Here is a 17,438-nt window from a genome sequence, read left to right as displayed (position 1 = left end):
TAAATTGTGAAGCATCTTATACAACGTGTGGAAGCCATGTAGTTTGGCAGCAGTTGCAACTAACTTACAAAAACTACACACCAGTTACACAGTAATTTGTAAAATTCAAGATACATGTTGGAGTAAAAACTTTTTACTTCTAGCGTTAAATTCTATGAACCAGAGCAAAAGTTTGTTGGTTCAAAGGTAAAGATCATAGTTGTAAAGATCTCTCTGCTCCTTCCTTGAAGGAAAACAACGGAGTCACAATTTCATTCCACACAGAATACGCGCATCATGATCCCGGAGAGTTTTTTTTGGAGCAAAACAGTTCAAAGATTAATATTTTTTAAGTAAATTACACCAAACACCCATTCCTCCTCAAAAGAAAAACCAGACATGAAGAATATTTATGTGCTTGCTTCCATATATATACAGGTAGTCCTCAACTTACGGCCCAATTGAGCCAATAATTTTTGTTGTTAAGTGAGTTTGTCCCCATTTTACAATATTTCTTGCCACAGTTAAGTGAATCACTGCAGTTGATAAGTTAGTAACCCAATTGTTAAATGAATCTCGTTTCCCCATTGATTTTGCTTGTGAGGTCACAAAAGGGGATCACATGCCCTTGGGGCACATCAATGCTCATAAATGTGAACCAGTCGCTAAGCATCTGAATTTTGATCACTTGTCCATGGGGAATGCTGCAAAGGTCATAACTGAAAAACAGTCATAAGTCACATTTTTCAGTGCCACTGTAACTTTGAATGGTCACTAAACGAATTGTTTTAAGTTGAGGACTACTTGTGTGTGTAAGATGTTCTCGTTTGCGTAGACGGCACCTGGTCGCTGAGCCAATGAACCTGGCAGCCATTTCTGCCACAAATCCGAAATGGGTCTTTCCCACGTCCTCCCCCCTCCCCCTCCCCCATCCACCTTTTTATTTAAGCTTATTTTATTTATTTATTTATTCATTCATTTATTTTTGGTTTCCTCTCGCCCCGCCCTTGCGCGCCCCCTTCCCAGCCAGTCTCGCGGGATCGCCTTTCTTGGGCTATATAAACCCGTCGGGCGCCTCCTGCGTTCTTTTCTCGCCCCCCCTGCGGCTGAGGCTGTTCTGTTGAATGCGCCAGGCCAGGGCGGGAGTCTGGAAGATGGCGGGCGAAGGGAAAGAAACCCCGGCCCTCCTGCCGAAAACACAGCAGCGAAGGAGGCGCGGAGGCCTTGCCCGTGAAGCGTATGATCACCGCGCAGGGTAGGGGGTTGAAACTCCCTCATCTTTTCTTCGCCCCTTAAATTATGCGCCTCCGAAGCGATCTGTGCTTTAGGATGGTCAACACAGGGGGGTAGATCGCTCTCTCACTGAAACCTGGGGCGGGGTTGGGTCTCCGCCTTCGGATCCTGTCGTGAGAAACACGTTTTGGGTTTGGCGGGATAGTATAAGGGCAAATCCCGGATCTTGTTACTGGATTGGCAGCGGCAGGCGGGAAGGGTACCAATTTCCCTCGTTAGTCTCAACTTCTATTGTATTCCTATGTAAAAATGGCTATTTTTGTACTATTAAGAGTTGTTATAAATTCTTAATAAATTACCCAAGAAACGAGGTTAAGGTGACAAAATTTATTGTATCTCAACTTGCTCTTTGTTACCACCACACAGACAACACACCAGAGGAAAACAAAAAGGTTCAAATAGGCCTGGTTAAGGTCTGTGGCTATATTAATTGGCTGCTTTGAGCTCTTTACATCCACATTAATTGGTTGTCATTCTTTTCCAGGCACAGACCCAAGGAATAACTTGTCTGCTTACACAAATGGCCTGCAATGAAACTGTTGGTGTTTTGCAGAAGTTATTCTGCTGAATGAGATGAATGTAATGGCTGAAGCAATAGCCGTTCCTTCTGTTAGAAAATAATGGTAAGTTTTATTTCACTCTTTATCATGTGGATACATGTCTGGAATGTTATAGGGCAGGGATAGGCAACCTTGGCTCAGGAATTCTGGGAGTTGAAGTCCATGAGTCATAAAAGAGCCAAGGTTGCCTACCCCTGGTATAGGGTCTCCTGCTTGAGCAGGGGATTAGACTAGAAGACCTCCAAGGTCCCTTCCAACTCTTCTGTTTATTGTAGATTTTCTGATTCTTGTTGACTTTTGATCTAGAAGGTGGTGAATGTGTTCTTTTTCTCCACTAGATCTCAAACCATAGCTGGAAAGCATGCTTTTAAAAATCTCCACAATGTCAGATTTGAAAAAAACAATGCTACAATTTATCCATTGCCACAATATTTCAGAAAAATTATCACTTGCATAGTTACCAATGTCAGTCATAATTAGAGATGGACCTATGTGTAGAATTCATCTCCCCCTTTTAGCTTTGCCCTCTTAAGGCTGATTGTGCTTTAAGTGGCCAATACAGAGGGGTAAAGTAAATTCTTCTTTAAACCCAGAGGTGAGAATGAAACTTTTCTCTGGATCCTATTGGGAGAAACAAAGACAATCCTTACTAAATATGTGTTATACTAGAAGACAGTATTTATTCAAGAATGACCAGTGCAGTTAGGACTGACTGTAGCATTTTATTACACATCATAATGTGAGTTTGGGATTTTAAAGTAGTTGCTTTCATAGGGTTGGTTTTTTTTTTTTGCAACGCCAATTAGCCTTTTCTTGGCAGGTTTTTTTTTTTTTTCTTTTCAACCAGTTACATGGATATTTCATCAGTATCATTAGTAGAATTTTATCTGAAAAGAATTTATATTTCTCTTTATATTCTGCTAGAGTCGAAAGATTCCTGAGGACTATGCACCTCTCTAAATTAAAAGCCAGTGTGGTGTACTGGTTAAAATCACTAAGCTAGAAATTGGGAGACTGAATTGGGTCAGCTTGGGTGTTATGGGGAAAAAAGGAAGCAGGAGCATTATTTCTGCAGCAATAAATTGTACAAAATAAAGATGGGATGTGCTTCTAATAATAAAAATTACCTATTCCCCTGACAAAATAAGTTTAAAGTATGCTAACTAGCTGGTATTACACATCTTAAACCTTGATTTATTTGTGAAATTTATACAATTGTCCATTTCACAAAAGGTGACTCTCACTAGCATACAATTGTAAAACAATATAGAAAAAACATTATTAAAAATGTAGAACAGTCATTATTAAAATATAAAAACCACAATATAAAAAAGATGTTGAGACTCTAGAAAAGCATGTAGAGAAGAGCAATACAGATAATTAAGGGACTAGAGGTAAAATATGAACTGCTGAAGAAATTGTGTATAGTTCAGGGGTGTCAAACTCAATTTCACTGAGGGCCGCATCAGCATTGTGGTTGCCCTTGGGGGGCTGGGTGGGTGTGGCCAGAGTGGGTGCAGCCGGCTGGGTGGGCGTGGATGGAGTGGGTGTGGCCTACTGGGTGGTCGTGGTCAGTTCTGCATCATTCGCGTCAAGGGTGTCTGTGGGGGCCTGGGCAGGAGTGGGACAGATCAGAGGGTCTCTGGCAGAAGGGGGTGGGACCTGGGCCAGGGCCAAGGCAGTAGGGGTCATTCCCTCACTGTTCCCAGGATGGCTTTGCGGGCCACATGAAACCACTTTGCGGGCCATATCCGGCCCCCAGGCCTTGTGTTTGACATGTCTGATCTAGTTTAATGAAAAGGACTAGGGCAGAGGTAGGCAACCTTGGCTCTTTTATGACTCTCTGTGGACTTCAACTCCCAGAATTCCTCAGCCAGCCATGCTGGCTCATGAATTCTGGGAGTTGAAGTCCACGAGTCATAAAAGAGCCAAGGTTGCCTACCCCTGGACTAGGGTAACATAGCGATATTTAAATATCTAAAGGATTGCCACAAAGGGGGGGGGGTTCTGCTATTCTTCAAAGCAGCAGGACAAGAAGCAACGGATGGAAACTAATTAAGGAGAGAAGCAACTTAGGACTGAAGAGAAATTTCCCCACAGAACAATCAGTGGAATGACTCCAGAAGTTGTGGGTGCTCCAACACTGAAGGTTTTAAAGAAGAGACTGGACAATCATTTGTCTGAAATTGTATATTGTAGAGTTTCCTGTCTGAGCAGAGGGTTGGATTAGAAGACCTCCAAGGTCCCTTCCAACTCTTGTTATTCTGTTACCACAGGCACAGGGGAAAATGAATATAAACCACAATGATGGAACCATTTTAGAATGTTACTGGTTCCTTGCAATCCCCAGGCCTGAGGATATAAGCAGGTCTGGTGGCACTTCCAGAAAGTAGCTGATGGGACCTGTAGCATGCATTCTCTGCCAGATCCCTCTATTAACTAAGACAGTGAATGGCTCCCACCTGAAGACATCATTTTTAACTGTCAAAATTTGATCATGGATGGGAAGGACTTGGGACATGGAAAACTCAAGGAACAGAAATAATGCTTAATGTTTGATTTCTGGGTTTTGGATGACTTTCCCTCTATTCTAAGCTTGGTTCTAGTATGTAAGGTACCTACACTGGGCAGCAACAAAGGGTTATAAGTCTTCATGTTTACTTCAGATGTAGCATGCACTTGTTGGCACCATGAATAACCTATTTATCCCCCAATTTTTCACAGAAAGGAAAGACAATATCGGTAAAGTGATTGGTGGCTGACTTCACTGAAGATTTGTCTTGTGATGTCTGATTTAGCCTGGAGAGATCTGGCTTCAAATTGATATTTTACCATGAATTTTCCTGAGTATTGGCCTTGTGCCCTGGAGCTGTGAGGAAAAAATACTGGATTTTCTTCATAGATAAAATTGACTTGGATCCATTGTTGGGGCAGATCATACGGGCAAATTGGCAATTTGCTTGTCCTGTTTTGTTTTTTCATCTTGTAGATTTCAGAAATGTAGATGTTAAAATAGAAGTTCACCATCTGTTTCCTTCATCCTTTTTCCTTTTGTTTGATAAAATTGGTCTTGGAGGAATTGCACCTGTGAAAACGGTTTCTCTTTCTCTTCTTCGTTTAATAAGAAGTTGATTAAGACTCTTGTTGAAAATATCCTGTTAACTTAAGATTTAAATTAACTTTGGAACATCTTTCCCTTGGAAATCTGGCTCTTTCCTGAGATGATAGGGTTAGAACCTCAGTGGAGCACCATAGATTTGTTACATGGAGCCTTCTGAGGAACCTTTAATTACAATATGATTTTAATTGTATTCTACATGACAAATGGGTACCCACAAGCATTTATTACAAGATTCCTGTGCAACAAAACAGGGGAGAGAAAAGAAGAAAGAAGGCACAAGACCAACTATATGGTAGAAAGCAGCTTCTGAGATCTGCAAGTAGGCCTTGCACACTGCCCAGAGGCTACTCATATGAGGATAGATCATGCATTGCAAAGATCATTTGGAGGTGGGTGATACTTCCTATGTAACCTACCAGATCCCCCGCATGTGTTGTCCCTCTGTAGGACAGATGGGAAGTTAACCATTACATTGCAATTACACAAGCAAGCGGTCAGATGAGATCCAAACTCATTGGCAGCCTCACATTGCAATGAACAAGGACATACATTGAATTTTGTAGACGTTGGCTGAGCAGGTATAAAAATAGCCAAGGAAATGATTGAAGCCTGGGAAATGGATCCCTTGTCAGACAACAGGAGTGCTGATTTACCACCAGCTTATAAAGTACTTGGGAGATGAGGACTTGGTAGCACAAGGAAACAAAATCAAGTTTACCAGCCATCAACACTCCAACCAACAGCTAAAAAGTCAAATACAACCAGGCACCACACAAATGCTATGCATGGAATAGCCCAAAGCACATATTCTGGCGAGGGGGAAGTTCCCTGAGGATGGGCTTGGAAGACTAATTTATGGTGACCAACCCAGCTTGGATCATGTATTCTGTATAGCTTTACACCACTTTTTATTAAATATTGCTTTTACCTATTTCTCCGCTGCCCAGAGTTATGTTTAAAATGGGCAGCTGTGTAATTTCTAAAATGAATAATAAACCTCTTTAATTATTCTACTTTCATACATTCTATTTTGGTGGGAAGGTGGCAATGACCTCTTTAGTTTTATTTGAAAGATGTTGATTATCTGGACTCATTTTAATCAGGCCATGATATAGTAAGGCTGCTTTGATAACTTTGATGGATGGCTTGCATCAGAAATTGGATAAAGGGGAAAGGGAGAATGCAGCTATTTGGGTTAGTTTGAACTACTTGATATGTTTTAATACCATTATAGTGGTATTCTAAACTGGTAAGATATGGCCATAAGGACACCATTACATAGTAGTCCCAATTCAGTTTTGTTACATTGTGATATATAGTTTGCCTGTAGGTGTCCTGTTAATTTCAGTGGAATAATTCTATAGCAGTTAACCACCATTTTATGGGATGATGCAACCTGACATTAAAGCTAACTAGAGATTTGAAGTTCATGAGTGCATAGCGCACCTTTGGGGCATTCTAAGCAAAACATGTCTTGGGATTGTCCACCAAGTGTAGAGGGCGATTAAGAAATACGATCCTGCACATGGCTCAGTTCTAGCAAATTGCTGTCCCAAGAAGGCTGGAGGTGAGCCACGACATGGTGGCCTAAGCATTAACCAAAGGACAACACTGAATTCAGTCATGTTGTCAGTAGGATCTTTGAATCCTACTGGAAAGCAAGTACCTATTGGTCCCTCAACATTCATGAGCACACACAAAATTCTAGGAGAATCTATCAGGCATGCATTTTAAAAAAGTTTTATTGCAAAAAGTAAATCCCCTTTCCATTCCAAATTCTAACAAGGGATATAGAAAATACAATTAGGATCATTCCGTTAATCAAACACCTCTGTGATGGCATCAGCCTACAAAATGGAAGTACAATTGTACTTAGAAGTATAAGAAACCGGCAGGTCAGGTCCGTTTTTTCCATTACCAGTTTCTGAACATATTGGTATGATACTCCCACCCCATCCCCATGCTAGGCAAAATATTCTCTATTTCTGCACCATATGCTCCACAAATTATATTAGTGCTCTTTAGGTGTAGTGAGGTGGCGAGGCAAATCATTTTAGCAACCATCCGCCAGCTTAGGTTTCTCAACCATGCAGCTGCCATCCAGACAGAAAGAAAGCTGCTTTTTCAGGTCTGCTCTCAGAAAGTGGGAAGGATAGCAAGGAGAAGTAGCAGCAAACTTGGGTTAAAATTCTCACACCTACCTCCAATGTATGGCTTCATAAACCCAATTGCTCTTGCACAATCCCACCTCTAAGCAAGAAGACACATTGGTAAAATCAGAATCAAAACACTTATGAGCTGGATTAGGTAGCTCAAACAGATTTACAGATAACACACTAAATATATCTCATAAAACTTGCATATAAATAAGAAAAAGCCCAATATTTGTTGTTATTAAAAATAAAGCTGCCCTTTAAATTGTACAAAAACCAATTAAAAGTCTGGGAAAAAAGTATCCTGCTTGCAGTGAGCTTCAATAGTGAAAAATGTGTCAGGAACATTTCCAAACACAAACTGCTAGACTGCCTCCAAAGAACATGTACAGCAAGTTCTTCACTTCGTGGGTGATTTCGAAGCCAAACCCTTCCCCAATCACTACATGCCAGGAAGATCCAAATTTCTTGTCCATTGTCTCTTTGATCATCTTGGCAGCGCTCTGAAGGAAAAGTTTGACAGGGAACAGAAACCAAAAGAAAAAAGTAACATTACTAAAATGGAATATACTTTTCACCTCACAAAAAAATATTACTAGAACAAAAGGTTTTCCAGCAGGTAGCAACATTTGGGCAATGTTAGGCTGCAAAGCTAAGCAGGCTAGGGCCTGTTTAATATCTCCAGCAAGTAGAGGACTGTAATTTAGATGAAGGAATCCCAAAAACATTCCAGAAAAAGGCAGTAAGCCATATCTGTACTGTTGCCATGAAAGCCACATGTCCGTATTCAGGAAGATAGCTTGAGCTGTAGGTAAATGTGTCAACATCTGATCACTCACAAAACAGTTGATAGAAGTAAATTAGCATACAGGTAGTCCTTGGCTTACGACCATTCGTTCAAAGTTAAAATGGCACTGAAAAAATGCCACCACTACTGCAGCATCCCCATGATTACATCATTAAAATTCAGATGCTTGTTAACTGCCATGTATTTATGATAACTGCAGCATCCTGGCAATGTGTGATCATCACTGGAGACCTTCCCAGTCTGCTTCTGATAAGCAAAGTCATTGGGGGGGGGGGGAAGCTGGATTCACTTAATAAACACAGGATTCATTTAACTGCAGTGATTCACTTAACAACTGTGGCAAAAAAAGGTTGTAAAACTGGCATGACTGACTTAACATTTGCCCTGCTTAGCAAGAGAAATTCTGCTCCCAATTGTGGCCGAGGGCTACCTGTACTTATTGCCAGAATGCTTAACAAAGTAACAAAAGGTCTTTATCCTGCTAGCTCCGTTAGTTGAAATATTAGGAACACTTTTTCCCCTGACCTTGCTTATGTAGCGGAGTTGGAGTGAGAATGGGGCCAGCTGAGAGGCTTTGCAGGAGCCCCGCTGATTAGGCAGGAAGATGAGGAGCTCCAGCAGCTGCAATGGGTCTGGCAGCGGGGCGTGGCTCAGAGGAGGGAAAAAAAGGGGGGAAGCTGATAGAAGGGAGGAAGAGAGAAGGCTTGGTGGAGCTTGCCATTCTGATCCAGCTGATCGAAGAGAGAGTAAAAAGCTGGGGTTTTTGCGTTTGCTTTTTTTGCTTTGTTACAGGCAAGCTGGACGAAAGGGGAAGGGATAGAGAGAGAGTAGTTGCTGGAGCTGTTTGCTTGAAGCAAGCCAGGCAGGGAGGGATAGAGGATAAGAGTAGTTGCTGGAACCGTTTGCTGGAAGGAGGCCAGGCAGAAAGAGAGAGAGAGAGAGAGAGAGAGAGAGAGAGGGAAAGTGGGAGTAGCTTGCCAGAGCTGTTTGCCTGAAGCAAGCCAAGCAGAGAGAAAGATGGTGAGAGTGGCTGGTTGGAGCTGTTTGCTTGAAGCAGGCCAGGGAGGGAGGGAGAAAGAAAGAGAGAGAGAGAGAGGCGGGGGTAGGGGGGGGAAAGGTGAGGTTTTATTGTTTCTTTCTCTTTCCTTGTAGGCAGGCCAGACGAAGAGAGGGAGAGAGGGTAGTTTGGGAGTTTTAATTCTTTTCCCTTGGACTAAGTTAGCCAGAGGGAGAGTTAGGGAAGAGTTTGACATACCTCTTTTAGTGGGAGGTAAGGGTTTCTTTTCTTTATAGGATCAGCTGGGGAAGATAAAAAGGGATTACATGGGGTGAGGTCAGAGAGGGACAAGGAGAGCGGACAAGGGAGGCCTCTGCCAGCACCAGAGATTGGTTGCCAACATTCTAGGCAAGTTGTCATCAAAGATGGATTAACATCGTCCTAGGCAAGTTGTTGCCACCAGAGACTGGCTACCATTGCTTTAGGCAAGTTGCTGTCATCAGAGACTGGCCACCATTGTTCTAGACAAATTGCCATCACCAGAGGCTGATTAACATTGTTCTGAGCAAGTTGTTGTCATTAGAGATTGACTACCATCTTCCCTGTAAGTTCTTATTGCCTGAGATCAACCACCATCATCCCAAGTGAGTCACTGTTGGGAGAGAGAGCGACCATCACCGCCCCATGTGTGTGGCTGCCGATCGTGACTGAATACTACTTCACGTGCCCTGTAAGACAGAGGCGCCAATGTGAGAGACCTCTTTGGGCTGGTGGCCGCTTGGAGAGGAGGTTGGGAGGGCCCGGACTTAAGTGATCCCTATGGGGGTGGCGTTACAGTTAAATGGCATCTCCTTGCACAAATGTCTGCAGGGGGAAAGCCTTACATGTACCACTTTGTCCTGGTTACTGAAGAAACTATCACAGCTACTTTCCTGTAGTCATTTGCGCTAGATCAGTGACCACAGGAGTCAAAGTCATCTGAGTGACATGGGTAGGGAACACAGTTTATCTATCACTGAGGGAGATTAAAAATAGGAAATATAGATAAATAAAATCTAAAGCACTTGCATAATGAACACGTTTCTGGATGCTTGAATGGAGCTTAGCATGCATTTTTCTGCCCTAAATAATAATTGAATCCAATTCGTCCAACAGAAACAACTGTGTGCAAACTGGGAGGCCTAAGGGCATACAACACTGCTAGCTGAGCTACAAAAAAATTACCATAGTTAACATTAATCTTATCATGCAATGCTAGGTTTTAAGCATAAAGAGATCATGCTAGGGAAAAATGCTCTATTATCATTTAGTTATAGAAAGGGATTTAGCATCAAAGGCAGGAGTAAAAAGGGCATTTATACAAACTATGATTACTGGTTTTTAATATATATTTATGATACCAGAATCTATAAGAATATAGATTTATTGCTTCTTCTATTACCTTTCCTTTTAGAAAGAGGTGGTTAAAAATTAACTGAAGCATATCTGGTGTCTCACCAAATACAGAGGTTTTAGTGTCAGTACCTCATTGTTGGTGGCATATTTCTCACATGCAGTGACACATAATTCCATGGCCTCAACTCGCATTTCTTCCGGCATGTCTGAGTGCTGGGAAAAAAATTACAAGCATAGAGGATCTCTGTCAGTTTTAAGCCAGGATTGGTTACTGCATAACACTGAATCATAATGAGATGCTAAGACATGAAGAATGGAAGGATTCAAATCTCTTCCATAAATTTGTCTTTATTTATTACAGACAATTAACTACCAAGAATACCAGTCTACAGACTTTTTCCCCAGTAATTCTTTTCTATGCAATATACTCTAGTTTCAATTGCAATCCTCCTTTCTAATACAAATGTCACACAAAGGGGAAAAGCTTCACACATGCCACTTTGTCATGGTTAATGAAGAAACTACCACAGCCTCTCTCCTGCAACCATTTGTGCTAAGCCAGGGCCTGCAGGACTCAATATTAATTTTTGTCTTTTTTAATGCAAAAAGTCTGTAAGGGGTTTCTAATCACCAATAAATGTAGATATCATCTTCTCTCTAATCAAACAAGTCAATTTAGCCATTTCACCAAGTTGATCATCTTCACCAACCATTCCTCCATTATAGTTACTACCAACTTCTTTCCATCTCTATGCATATAAAATCTTAAGCCTGATTTTTGACCTTACCTAAGGCCTTGGAATGAACCTCTTAGGCTAGCTTTAGAGTGATCAACATTTCATCATTCAAACTTGGGAGGGAGAGCAGAGTCTCCTTCATTAGAAAACTTCACAAGCATTATGTAACACAAACAAAGAAGTATCAGCTTGCTTGGGCCCATAGCAAAGATTTCTTCAACATAGATAGCAATAGCAATAGCACTTAGACTTAAACTGCTTCATAGTGCTTCACAGCTCTCTTTAAGCAGTTTGTAAAACTGTCAGCCTATTGCCCCCCAACATTGTGTCCTCATTTTACTGACCTCAGAAGGATGGAAGGCTGATTCAACCTTGAGCCAGTGGGAATCAAACTGCCAAACTGCTGACAGTCAGCAGAATTAGCCTACAGTATTGTACTTTAACCACAGCTCATACGCTATAAAAAAACATGGTATGATACATTATAAAAACATGGTATGATGCCATACAAAACAGCCTTGAAAGAAGATGCTTACTAAGCTCTGAGGGACAGGAATGCACATTTTGATCAAGGGTGCTCTGTATACCTTGGGTAATCAGATTTTCGCAGATAAACTAATAACTCTTCAGTCACTATGGCAACTAGTTCTCTCCATCCTTCCCCTCACTCTTCTGTTTAGTTTTTGTGACAAATTTAAGATATAAAAATGGCATTACATTTCAATATCTTCTGATTTGAAATATGTCATCTCTCTTCACTTGCATTCTTACCCTAATCAGTGGGAAGCTGTGAAGTCTCTTATAATCTGCTTCTTCTTTTTTCCCCTCCCCGGTATCTGCCATTATCTGTCCACTGTGACTTCAAGTGGGGGCAGAATATTTTGAAGGAAACCAGTCACGTGTAGGCTAGCAATGTGAATTCAGTTCAGTTTTGGAAAAAATACCTTATGCTATATAGAAAAATAAAGGAAAAAATAATATAGCATAATAGTTAGGATATAATACAGTCAAACCCTTTTAAGAGAATTAAAATAAACAGTCATTTATATGACAATGACATTTGTCTAGTTTTTTTTTTATTCTTGCTAATATTGTTAAAATAGACAGGCTTCAAATAGTAACAATAATAAAAAAAAAATTGAATTATGGTGACTGTAATGATCCCTGTTTATTTGACTAAATTATTACAATTTGTTTAAATTTCATATTGGGAACCAGAGTTTCAGAAGTAGCAAGTCTTGTACAGATTTTTTTATTCTTTCAGATAAGGAACTAGCTCTCTTTTTTACTCCAGTGGAATTAACAGCTAATCAATTAGCTAATCTTGTGTATTCACATGTATTTTAAAGATTGTGTATTATAAGAGGAAAAAAAATCTCTTTCTGGAGACTCTATGAATCACTGGTCTAGAGGGGACATAAATATATTTCAGGTAAGTCAGTTTCAAATAATGAATTTCAAAATCACCAAGACATTATTCTGTAGCTCCATAAAAAAATAGAAGATGTGGATAAATAAGAATTAATCAACCGTATGGGCACAATACAGGATGATATTAGAAGGATGTCAGTGTGCTGCATTCCTTCTAAAAATACCACAGTATCATTCAGTATGCTGTTTACAGGCAACATAGATACTCAGTACATTTGGCATACTATACATTTGAAAAAAATCTGATCTTTCATTGCAAATTGTAAGAAGCAACTACTAAACAATGAGCAGTAAAATGAAAATACAAAAATGCTTACAATGATTCTGCCTTCTTGGAAGATAAAATTTAAGAGACCTCAAAGACCAGAAGGAAATATCATTTTGCCATCCAAATGCTGGAATCTTAGGCAAATAATCTTCATTACTAACAAAAATTATGCTAATTTTTTTGTGTGTTTTATAGGAAAAGTGATTTTGGAGGCATTAGGGGCTTAGCTTGCTTATCTGTTACTCTTTTTGAGGACATTTAAATAATGATCTTTTAAATATTGTAACTGTAAAACTTTGTTGCCATATCTTTGTATAAAAGATACTGCCTTGTATCATTGTATCATTCCTTTCTTACTATGTTGTTGTTTTTGAATTATTCTGTAAACTATTTCAATAATCTTGAGACATCAAAACTGCATTGCCTCCAAATAAATTATTCCACTGTGGTTTCACCAGGTACTAATTGAAGTAAAAACTATACTGTGTGTTAATAACTTCCAACCATTCAGCTATTTTGAAACCCATAGCCAAAGGTTAGTTTTGGCTCATTTGTATATTTAGATATTGTGCAAATACATCTCACAGTAATTTTTGATCTGACTATCACTTAGAATCAGAATCAATCAATCGTCTTATTGAGGTACAATCAAAAGATCCATTTGGGTCACTGATTTTGGATCACTTTAATTTAGAATGATTTGTCAAGTATTAAGAAAAAAAATATAAGATTCTGTTGTCCACTTCATTGCTAAGGAGAATAGTACCTTATCACATCAAGTAACAAAGCCTGCTATTTTATTCATAAAAAAGGACATTTCCAGACCCGGAAAGCTTTCCATCTACGCAAGGGCTAACTCTTCATTTCGTGGGCAAACACACTCTGCACTTGCTCGAAGGTTAGCACCCTGCTTCCCCCGTGATTCAAGGCCGGCGGGAGAGTAAATCCTCCCTCTGGAGTATCAGCCCGCTTCAGATTCACACCTAACCGAAGGGATGTCTATACCTTAAGTGAAAATCCGAATTTCCTCCCACGCACCTCCGAAAGGAGCGGCGAGGAAGAACCGCAGCCGGCTGAAATAATGATTCGGCTGCCTTCCTTTAGCCCAGGCGAGCCGCTTCATCTTCCTGAGCTCCGCTCAGATGCTCGCCTCGCCCGGATCATACACGGGCTGGAATGTGGGACAGTCCCACCCAGCCGCTCAGGAGAAAGGAGTGCTCTAAGACCCGGCTAAAGGCAGGGGCGGACGGCACTATCCGAGGGACCAGACCCGGCAGAGGAAAGGCGTGCGGCCGGTGAGCGCCACCCGGTCCAAGGAGGAAGCCAGAAGCAGCTCCGTCCACGCCGGGAGCCCCGAACGAACACTCGGTGGTACATCTCACCTGCGTCACCTCGACCCCGAGCCCCCAAAGCCAGTCTCCTTACCGTTGTTAAGGAAAGAAACGTGCTTGTCTTAGCAACCGACGCCGGAAGTCCCGCCTTCTAGTTTGCCATTGGGCATCTGTTAAAGGTAGAGAGCACGGATAGGGTCCAAGGTTTGCCTATTATGCGAAGGGGTCCTAAGTCACCTCCACAATTTACTTGGGACACGGAGTGATAGGTGTTCATAATCTGCCTGATGAGATTATTAGAATAAGTTTGAGAGGTAGAGAAGTTTCTCTTCGTTTCCTAATTTATCCTGTGGAAAACTATAGGAGAGTTTCGTGCGAAGGTATAATTATTGCATTACATAGATAGCAAACTGGAAGGAGGTGTATGCTTTTCTTCTCCCAAAGTGAGCTAATTGAGTGCTCTTTTTCTAGACCTAACCCAAACTACAGATTATTTTGTTCTGTGTTATTCTTGGTACAGTATTGGAAAGAAAACAAAAATCTCATTGGGGCAGTAACAGAAAGCTAGTTAGCAATATCAGTGAGGTCTGGATCTTTTTAAATTAAATAGATTGACTGAAATTTAAAAAATCACCTTCAAGCAAAATAAAATAAAATTAAAATTAAAAAGGAATAGAAAGATGGATTAATATATCATGATCATATAGATGGAAAATGTAAATATATCGGCTTGCCATTTGTAAGATTCAGGAAAATGTGACCAAATATTCTTGCGTATATTTTCTTTGCTTTTAAATTAGTGTAAAAGTTCAACCAAAGGGGAAAAGGGGATATTGTTATGTATTCTGATAAGCAGAGCAACAATGTTTAAATATTCTTGAAACAGCTTTTGGCTAGCTGTATGCACATGGTCTCATGTGTAGATCAGTGGAAGGTTTTGAATAGTAGAATATGCATGCTCTGTTAAATAATAATAATAATAAATAAAGTTGGAAGGGACCTTGGAGGTCATCTAGTCCAACCCCCTGCTCAGGCAGGAAACCCTATACTATTTCAGACAAATGGCTGTCCAGTCTCTTCTTAAAAACCAGGTTATTCCACTGGGAGTTGAAGTCCATACCTCTTCAAGTCGCCAAGGTTGAGAAACACTGAGTTAAGCCAATCACTAATCAATGTTAAAGGTGTTATTGTAGATTTTGATGTTAAAGAAATTAATTTGATGTTGAATCTTATAACAGCTACAAGATTATTGGTGGGGCAATATTGGAAGAAAGATTCTTTGCCTACTATGGAAGAATGGATACTCAAGGTGTCTAATTTAGCAGAAATGGCAAAAATTTCCGCTTATTTGAAGGACTACTCACAAGAAAGATATATTTCGGTTTGGAGAAGATGGATAGATTATATTCAGAATAAATATGAGACTAAAAAGTATTATCTAGCTTATGAGTAAATTTTAGATTATTATTAACAGTTTGATATGGTAGAACTTATATTACTTAGTTTTATGGTTTAATTATATTATTATTTTTGTATTTAATTTGTTAATACTTATTTTGAAAAGGAGTTAAAGCATGTTATGGATTTGACCGTTTGTATAGTTGGGTAATGTTAGTTAGATCACAATTGTTTATTTGTAACCCTGTAATCAGCTCTGGGAAGTGGGGGGAGGGGGGAGGGATTTGTATAAATTTGTATATATTGTATAAAATCTTTAAAACTTTTAATAAAAAAAAAAATTTGGATGCTCAGCAACTGGTTCATATTTCTAATGGTTCAGGAGTCCCAGGTTTATGTGTTCACCTTTTGCAACCTTCTGACAAGCAAAGTCAATGGGGAAGCCAGATTCACTTAACAATTGTGCCAATAACAACTGCAGTGATTCACTTAACAACTGTGGCAAGAAAGATCATAAAATGGGGGTAAAACTCACTTAACTCTTGCTTAGCATCAGTAATTTTGAGCTCAATTGTAATCATAAGTTGAGGACTACCTGTATTGTGGAACCATTTTGGAAGATAGAATATAGCTGATGAAGTCTTGTGATGACTATTTCAACAGGTGTGAAGAATATTATCATATCATCTTCATCAGTTGCTGAAGTTGTTGAACAAATTTTGGAATACTTGAAGGCATGTTGATTGATTTGATATGAGGGTAACTGAGGACAGTGTTCCTACTGTCATCTGTACCTTAGACATCTCTGAGACGCAGCCATTGCCTCAATCTTCTGAATCTAGCTAACAAGTTCTATTGCTTTCTCCATCAAGGCTAAGATTCCCTCAAACTGAGTCTGACACCTCCATTTTTTTTTCTTGGCAACCATATAAAATGGCTTGTTATTTGCTTCTTCCAAGTTTTTTTTACTTTTTGATTTTCTGAATCAGTGTTTGGTTCAGGGATTCCCTGATGATTACTCTCTTAAGCTCTAAGTAAGGTCAATCTTGCTTAGTTTGAGACCCCAAAATCAACTAAAACCAATTAGGTGCTGCCACATGTGTTCTGTGTAAGAGAGAAAGGAAAACAAAGCCAAGTGTGTGGATCATTATGAATGTATGTGTTTCTAAATGGAATATGATAGTTTCTTATTTAAAATGTTGATCCGTGGAACAAAACAAAATTTGTATCAAAAACTATTATTAAGAAAGGGAATAAAATGGATTCTGGCACTCAAAATCTTAATGCCAAACTCCAAATGAAGATTATGCATTATTGAGCAATAACTTGTAATTAAAGATTAATAAATATTTCTCTTCCTTTAAATATTTTTATTAGCTGTTGAGGTAATAAACTTTTACATGTAACTAGGTTTAACAGATGGGAAGCAATTCCTTTCTTTTCTTTAGTTCTTTAGAGAAGCAGTCCTTTTTGTAAGAACATAACACCATAAGTAATACTCTACTGGATCTGATTCTCGCCCTTTGGTTCTCATGGCGACCAACTAATTGCACAATGAAGCCCACTCATCTCCTAGCAGGCTTTTAGAATCAGTCACGCTTCCATTAGTGCTAGTTGCCATTGATCACCAAAATTTCCATAAACTAGTCCATAATCCTTTTTTGAAACCAGCCCTTCCTTTTTCTTAGAAGAGTAATTCATAAAAAGGGTAATACTATAATGGGGAGTGGCTGTCTCTGAAAATTATCTACTGGGATGTTATGGGCTTCCATGTACAATTGATTGTGAGTTCAGACTGCTGAACTAAATAGACCAGGGTTCTGCTCCATAAGCAGCACGCAGCTTATGTTCTTAGTTTCTTAGATATCAAGTGGGTGAGTATATAAATTCAAATAATAAATAAAGCATGTGCAGAGAGAATAAGGTTTTTTTCTGCCTCTTCTTTTTGTAAGAACATAACTTAAGTA

At 39.7% G+C, this 17,438-nt stretch overlaps 1 protein-coding gene, 1 long non-coding RNA gene and 2 other non-coding genes across 7 annotated transcripts; 3 read left to right on the top strand and 1 right to left on the bottom strand.

Annotated features, from left to right (window-relative positions):
* Positions 1-1,064: 1,064 nt before the first annotated feature.
* Positions 1,065-5,966, top strand: LOC120305956. Its single transcript, XR_005556142.1, has 3 exons — positions 1,065-1,234; positions 1,757-1,895; positions 4,557-5,966. It is a non-coding gene; the product is annotated as an uncharacterized LOC120305956 (long non-coding RNA).
* On the top strand, positions 1,279-1,398 carry LOC120306008. Its single transcript, XR_005556151.1, has one exon. It is a non-coding gene; the product is annotated as a small nucleolar RNA SNORA26 (small nucleolar RNA).
* Positions 2,353-2,471, top strand: LOC120306007. The gene has a single exon (XR_005556150.1). It is a non-coding gene; the product is annotated as a small nucleolar RNA SNORA26 (small nucleolar RNA).
* A 711-nt stretch (positions 5,967-6,677) lies between the features above and the next one.
* Positions 6,678-14,219, bottom strand: DNAL4 (dynein axonemal light chain 4). 4 transcript variants are annotated; one of them, XM_039338432.1, is made up of 4 exons: positions 14,168-14,219; positions 11,815-11,993; positions 10,436-10,519; positions 6,678-7,609 (listed from the first exon to the last, which is right to left on the bottom strand). In XM_039338432.1, exons 2-4 carry the CDS (start codon positions 11,884-11,886, stop codon positions 7,445-7,447), a joined length of 321 nt encoding a protein of 106 aa, XP_039194366.1. In that variant the 5' UTR covers positions 11,887-11,993; positions 14,168-14,219; the 3' UTR covers positions 6,678-7,444. The 4 variants fall into 4 exon arrangements, with proteins under 4 accessions (XP_039194366.1, XP_039194365.1, XP_039194364.1 ...); XM_039338431.1 differs by having other exon boundaries at positions 14,125-14,215; XM_039338430.1 differs by lacking the exon at positions 14,168-14,219 and adding an exon at positions 13,748-14,118.
* Positions 14,220-17,438: the final 3,219 nt, after the last annotated feature.

Source organism: Crotalus tigris, unplaced genomic scaffold (genome assembly GCF_016545835.1).
Source record: "Crotalus tigris isolate CLP2741 ecotype Arizona unplaced genomic scaffold, ASM1654583v1 scf7180000017701.1507938, whole genome shotgun sequence".
In the NCBI taxonomy this organism is placed as follows: domain Eukaryota; kingdom Metazoa; phylum Chordata; class Lepidosauria; order Squamata; family Viperidae; genus Crotalus; species Crotalus tigris.
The sequence above is the reverse complement of the archived record's forward strand: the minus strand, read 5'-3'. Positions and strand labels throughout refer to the sequence as shown.